Genomic DNA, 7,915 nt, shown 5'->3' on the forward strand with positions numbered 1-7,915 from the left:
TTGATCCCTACTTACACAGAGAGTTCTGCTCTTGTGGTGGCGCAACGACTGACAACTGGCAACCGACGATATGATTTCTCAGATGAACGCCCAAGACAAACTCTGAAGCTAGTGTCGGCTCGGTTAAGACAACATGATTCGCCCGAAGTGGGACAACGAGGCTCTCCAAGTTGGAGAGTATGGTTACCTAAACAATAAAAGGAAAGTCCATGTTCTAAAAAAAACAACCATGTGAGCCTTCCTAAATCGAACTGTCAACCGTCTATATTGAATTTAAAGCTTCAGACCTGGTTTACCCAAAAACATCATAAAAAAGAAACCCATTACTATGAGAAAACATTAGTAAGTTAGATTTTGACTCAAATTTTGAGTCTTTGATGAAATGTAAAATAAAACAAGTTGAACTTATATAAGTTGGTCATTAAATCTACAACTTGGTCGCCCTCTTTCCCAAAGTGGCATGGTGAGTTTGGATGGATGAGCCCCGGGAACCATATATAGTTAAAGGCGTGTGCGTAGATGAGAGAGATTATAATTGTGATTTTCTATTTTTTTAATTGTTTATATTTAACTAATTGATTATATGAATTTCTTTTTTCTAAATCAACATACTTAATTGCTTTTTTTATCAACTCATAGCAGCTTTTCCTTATTTTATTGTAACTATATCAATAAAATAGAGAAAAATTGTTACTAATGTTATCTAAAAATATAACATGTAAACAAACCTAAAAAGAATAATTAGTACTTTTTTTTTTATTTGAACGGTGACATTATTACTATTAGTACTACCATAGGTACTTGTGGTCTTGTACTAGAAAAGCAAGAAGTACTAAATTTGTACTGCAAAACACTTCTAAAAAACTGCTATTACAATGTTGTTACAAAGCACTTTATTAACAGAAGTTAATCTTTTTATAAAACCTAGATATCAAAAGGAAGATTTGCTAAGATAAAAATTTAATAGTTGAGTATCAAGTCAAAATATGCCATGTTCTAAACTTCTCATAATAACCAACCAACAAAAATATGAATCAAAATAAAATTATTGTGAGTCAGAATTCAGAAATGGTTGGAGTGAAATAGTAGCAATTGTGTTAGAACATATAGCATACTTTGACTTGATAAAAGGAAGCATTTGTCATGTTTAACTATCTTACTATTTTACTAAACATTTTAAAATCCGATGATTCGATCATATGCTTAAAAGTTGACAGATTGTCAAGCAATACCGAACCTTAAACTAGTTACCAGTTTGGTTTAATTTTTCTAAAACCATACTTCGCGGTTCAACGCAAAAATTTTATCGAAATTGTCCGTACTAAACACTAAACACCCTAAAATGAAACACAAAAATAACAATCACAATAACTACTATTATTATTTCTATAATTTACTTTTTACATGGAAGAGTAGTAGCTAATCAAAGTTTGATGATCATAGTAACTAATTTTTCTTTATACACGTAACATTTTTCTATAGGCCACAAATTACTTTATTGGCTAATTACTCAAGGGACACCCAGATATCACCGGTATGCCCCGTATAATCATATACGAGACGTATAAATATTTTTTTTAGAAAATAGTGAATGTCTCTAGAAAATCCCTTACTTAGGCTATGTGTAGTGGGCGCAAAGAAGGGGCGATTTGGGGCGCGAACACCGCCCCTGGGCGAAATTGGGGCGAATTGGGCGGGGGCGTGGGTTATTTATCGCCTGGAGATGATGAAATTTATTATTATTATATTACTAGTGTGTATTATGTATATGTATATATGTTGTGTGTGATATATATATATATATATATATATATATATATATATATATATATATATGTATGTATGTATATGTATATGTATATATGTTGTGTGTGTGTATATATGTATATTCCCTCCTTTCGGTCAACACCATGGTTCGCAAAACCAACCGAACGTGAACTTACAGTGGAACCCGAAGAACCTAAACCAACCGAGAAATTCGTTTCAATTTCCCGACCCGAACCTAAACATGTACGCCAACCGAGCTATATGTTTTTTTTTATGTTTTTAGTTATGTATTTTTTTTGTATTTCTTTTTAATTTTAATGCATTTTTATTTAATTATTTAAATAAATTGGTTTTTATTTGATTAGTTTAATTATAAAAAGAAAATAATAAAAAAAGACACTGTGGGCCCAACTTGTAGCCCCTACACCATTACACCCCAAAAACAAATTTCCACTCCTTGCTAACTGGGCGCCACGTGTCATAATTCGCCCGTAATTGTAGCCTCTCCACTACACATGGCCTTAAAACCCAAGATTTAATGTTGAAGCAAGTAGTCAAAAGTATGTATACAACACAAGTTCAAATTTACACTCCTTACTGATTAGGCGTCACGTATCACAATTCGCCCCTAACTGTAGTCTCTCACTACACCCAAGATTTAATGTTGAAGAAGTAGGCAAAAGTATGTGTACAACACAAGTTCAAATCTTGTCATCTTCTTTTCAACCAACCATTCATCTTTCCACCTTATCCCAAATCTCTCTTTTCCTTTCTATTTCATATACATTTTATTTTTTATTTTATTTCATCACCCACTCATCATCTCAATATCCCAATAATCTTTTGTCTCAAACCTTTTCAACCCAATAACCACCATCAATGACAACCACCTCAGCCACCCTATCTCCTATCAACTTCACAATGGTTGCACCCACCCGAACCACCACCACCACCACCACTAAAGTAACCTACATTAAGGGACTCAACTCATATGGTGGACTCAAAGCACACAACACCAATGTGACATCACTAGGAACCATTGTTTCAACCGAACAACAATTTGCAAACATTGTTTGTTCATTAAAGAAAACATCAAAAGGTGGTGGTGCACTCACTGCCACGTGTAGTGCTGTGGGTGAGATATTTAGGATAGCTGCCATCATGAATGGGATCACTCTTGTTGGAGTTGCAATTGGTTTTGTTCTTTTAAGGATTGAAGCTTCGGTTGAGGAAGCAGGGTAAGATATGTTTTTTGTGGAGATTAATGATTAATGAACAAAAATATTGTATGTTTGTTTTGTTGTTGGATTCATGTAGAATCAATGGTAAAGATTCATGGACATATGTTATATATAATAATATCATTTATGGTTTAATATATTACTTTGTTATTGTGTTACAATGTTATGTATTGATAAGTTGATAGGGTGCACTTAGAAAATTGTAGTTTACAAAGTCAAAGATCGTATATTAAGTTGTTTGTTCATTTAGATAGTGTCATATAATAATGCATAACTTTTTTAACGGCTGATTTTATTAAAAATAATATACTAGCAAGGAGCTAGATCATAGACAACCGTGATACTCAATTACAACAACTCCATAAAATAAAATCATTAACAATCCATCTCTCCTAACTTCCCTATATTTTTAACTGAAAACCGAACCTCTTAATGTCATATAAACCATAATATGTACAAATATTCTTATTGTTTCTAATATTGTTACAAAGTTTAATGTTTATTTTTTTATAATCAAGTTAATAATAAGATATTATAGATCTTTATATAAACTATTCATTTAAAACTTAATATATTTTACAAAATATGAATACTTATATAATTATTAAAAGAATAAACAAATAAAAGAAAGTTGGGGTCCCCACACAAGTGACCATGGATGAAATAACCAAATAAATAATAATCATAATGCATATTAGAACTTACGTAGTATATGTATTAGTTTAAAATAGTAGTAATAATAATAATCATTAAATACTAATAAAACAATTTTATGTGTTACGTGAGCACACTTCAAAATACATAATATATTTTACTTACATAATATATTTTACTAAAATAATACTTGTATTGTAATAGAAGGAATGATTAGGAAATAGAAATTTGTAAATGAGTGTAAATTTTGATTCCTCAAACATCGTTTGTAAAACCCACGTTGCCTCAAGCTTCACCACACAATAATCATCTACACTCAACCATATCTATCTTATTTCCGACAACTTTTTAATCATCTCTGACCATGCGTAATCCGAAACCAACACCGCTACTCATATTCTTCACGGCCACTAACTTGTTTAGTGGCAGGGTGGGAACGTATGTCCCGTCTATTAGAGAATATTGTAGAATATATTATTAGAGTTTTAGTATTATAGTGTTACCATGATTAGGAGATTGTTTTTTAATATGTTTCCTTGTATTTATCTCATTGTACTCCTCTATATATAGTTGATCAATAATACATGACACCTTACGGGGTTTTCATTATTCTACAATATTCTCTAATATATTAGAGATATCATAGAAGAAAGATGATTAGAGTTTTAGTATTATAGTGTAACCATAATTAAGAGATTGTATTTGATTATGTTTCCTTGTATTTATCTCATTGTAACCCTATATATAGTTGATCAATAATACATTACACCTTACGGGGTTTTCATTATTGACTCCACTCCCCTGTGGACCATTAACTTTGCAGGTAACTTTCGTCAATTTGAATATGTAAATAACTTAGATGTATGTGTGTGTATACGAGAAACAATAGAATCCTTAACGGATTCTTTAAATATAACTTTATGTATCCTTACCCTCCTTCTTCATTGCTTTCATATTCAATTCATATATACCCATTAAGTTAATATATAACTCCTCATGTATTTGGATTATTAATTCATTTGGATGTTCGTTAGATTCCAATTTTGATTAAACATTGGATTTAACTTTCATGTCATGCGATATTATTATGTTTAATTATACTCATTATCGTATGTTCCGATATATGTTACGAAAATATATTTGCTATGAGTTATGTGAATAAGATCCATTGTATTCCGATACCCTGAGTGTCGCTTCTCGTGGAGTGTCCCACGAGCATGTTGTTGCGGCATCGACAACATGTGCACCAACCGTTACTTGTGAGGATGTTAGTTTTTAAGTACAAGTGTGGTACATATGGCTATTAGGAGGCGTATGGATCGATTCTAGGATTAATATTAAGGAGATGGATAACGGGTATGCCAACTCGCCATCTCGAGTGATAAATATCCAGGAGTAGCTACATGTATATTGTCACGTTTCATGTTCGCTCATGGATATATTCGTATGATACGTTTTAATTTATTTAATAAGGTTACTTTGCATCGTACATCAATCTAAATTACGTTTTACTAAATCATTAATTGTTTGAGCCCATTATTCCGTACTGAGCATTCGGCTCATTCCGTTATTTTTACTTTTGTATACAGGTCAACATGTTACTTTGGTCGGGATTAAGAGCGAGGATTAAAACATCAGGATCATTAATAAAATATCTTTTCAACCGTGCTAGTATGTAAACTAACCTTAAGTTTGCCTTGTCTAATGTGTTACACATTTGAAAAGTAAATATTTAAAACTATGTCTTTTGTTCAGAAACCATGTTATTGTGACACATCAGCCTTCTGGACCGGGGTGTTACAATGGACGACCCCATGCCGTGGTAAATTCGTTTGTTACCATTACTTCAACGCCCATGTAACTTTACAATGGGTTGTACGTTGTGAATCGCCTAAAGCATCTACATTAATGAACTCACTAACGTTTACAAACCTAACATATATTCTATTATCACTCACAAATTTTTCTCACGCAATACATATATCCCACAAACGCTTAAAAACACCATTATCTTTTCCATATTATCACTATCTTCTACCTTTATATTTTTCATAATCAAATTATATGTTATAAATTCGTAATAAACTATATTATAAATAAACATAAATTAATTACCATTACTTAAAGTAACCATAGTTTTTAAAAATTATAACTACTGTCATGTAACAATTTAACAAACCAATATAAAAAAAGAGAAACAAAACCTAACTAACCGTTTTATAGAAAACATGACATGTAAATAAACTCAAATAATAATAATAATAATAATAATAATAATAACTAAAAGTTTTAGTACTACCATAGCTACTTGTACTAGAAAAGCAAGCACTAAACTTGTACTACAAAACACTCACCAAAAGTTATAATATTCCTACACACGAATCTCTTCATCATTTTATACAAACTTGGCATCAACATATGATCGATGTGCTATAAACTAGAATGTCACATGTCCATGTTGTTCGTCCTCACCACAAACACCTACGGACATGTTTGTCTATTCCTCAATGGTGTTTTTGGCCGTCCATGAGAGTTTCATTATTGCTGGTATAAGTTAGGTAAAGTTATCATCAAATCTCATGTGTCGTTTTCCATTGTGTTACGCATTAATTATATGACGTGCCAAACAATTATTTGTACTTTATACTTTATAAAAGCCTTCCAGTTGAGAGCACGTATGTTTTTATGATGTATTCTTGGTGTTTGTAACACTTTAGAGGCTAGTTGCTTGCTAGTCTTTAATTTATATTGTTATTCGACATTGAGGGCACGTATGTCTAGACGTCACGCAACGTAATGTTGATTAAAACAATTTAAAAAGAAAAAAATAAACAAAATATTTTTTTTTTGAGATGATAGACTTACAATATGATATATTTTTTTCTCTTTTTTTGAACATTACAACATGATGTGTTTTAGATCTTAAATTATTATTATTATTATTATTATTGATAAAGTTATCATTACTTTTATTATCCTAATACAATTCTCATGTGTCGTTTTGCATTGTGACGCATTGTATGACGTGTCAAACAATTACTTGTGCTTTTTTTATTTTAGAAAAGCTTTTCAGTTGAGGGCACGAATGTTTCGATGATGTATTGTTGGTGCTTGTAACACTTTAAAGGCTAGTTACTTGCTAGTACTCGTCGTGTTTAAAAATAATTGAGGGCACGTATGCCTAGATGTCACGCATCACAATTCCGAATAAAGCAGTTTAAAAAGAAAAAAAAATAAAAATAAAGTTTTTTTTTCTAAGAAAGATGATAGATTTACAATATGGTGGGTTGTTTTTTTAACATTACAATATTATGTGTTTTAGATCTTTATTATTGTTGTTATTGTATTATTATTGTTATTATTATCATTATTATTTATTACTTTATTAGTATATAATTTTGTTAAACATACCTTAATTAATTTTACCAAATATAACTTTACTAACTTAGTTACAACGTCTCTCTTTTATCTTAAATGCGTTTAACCAATCTCCTTTCCTTTTTATTATTGAGATTGTAATTAGGTGGTAAATTAAAGTCTTATAAATGATAAGAAATTTTGAGTTTTTCCCCAAAAGAGTGTTGTGGGTGAAAGTATTTACTAAAATGGTGTTGCTTTAAAAATAATTATCAAAATGGTGTTTTTAGAATTAAATTTATGTTGAGTCGGTGGAGCACTTGTTTGTTTCTTGCCAATTTGCGCAATCGGTTTGGAGCATTATTGCTACTTGGTGTAAGGTTCCGTCTATCTATGCCTTTTCCACCCGTGATCTATTGGAATTGTATAAATACTCTTTACTACCGAAAATAGGCGAAAACATTCATGCGATTTGCTTGACGGCGATTTGGTGTATTTGGAAAGTGAGAAATCTCCCGGTGTTCGAAAGGAAGCCGGCAACTCAAAGTTGCGTGATTGGTGAGATAAAAGCGCTAAGTTTTTTTGTGGGTGAAAAATAGGTCCAAGTGGTCGGGGTTGACATGGGAAAGGTGGCGTGCGTTTAATTTTTTTTATAAAATGTAAGTGTGTAAATGGTGGGATAAAGTTATTGGGATTGGCGTGGTCATATTGTTTCATTGTTTCGGTGGACTTAGCGTTTCTAGCTTCTTGCTAGTTTGTGCTTTTTTTTGTAATAATAATATTTTTTGTTTGTCGTTCAAAAAAACTAATTTTTCTTCCTCCTAATTTATTAGTTAACCTCTCTCTCTCTCTCTATATATATTGATAAAATAAAGTATATTTTGGAAAGAAAATAC

General features: G+C 31.3%; 1 protein-coding gene across 1 annotated transcript; it reads left to right on the plus strand.

Annotated features, from left to right (window-relative positions):
* The first annotated feature begins 2,485 nt into the window (after positions 1 to 2,485).
* On the plus strand, positions 2,486 to 3,156 carry LOC143631394 (uncharacterized). The gene has a single exon (XM_077100168.1). The coding sequence runs from the start codon at positions 2,647 to 2,649 to the stop codon at positions 3,007 to 3,009; it is 363 nt and encodes a 120-aa protein (XP_076956283.1). The 5' UTR covers positions 2,486 to 2,646; the 3' UTR covers positions 3,010 to 3,156.
* Positions 3,157 to 7,915: the final 4,759 nt, after the last annotated feature.

Source organism: Bidens hawaiensis, unplaced genomic scaffold (genome assembly GCF_021521415.1).
Source record: "Bidens hawaiensis isolate Kalapana, Puna unplaced genomic scaffold, B.hawaiensis_p1.1 tig00006068_1, whole genome shotgun sequence".
Classification (NCBI taxonomy): Eukaryota; Viridiplantae; Streptophyta; class Magnoliopsida; order Asterales; family Asteraceae; genus Bidens; species Bidens hawaiensis.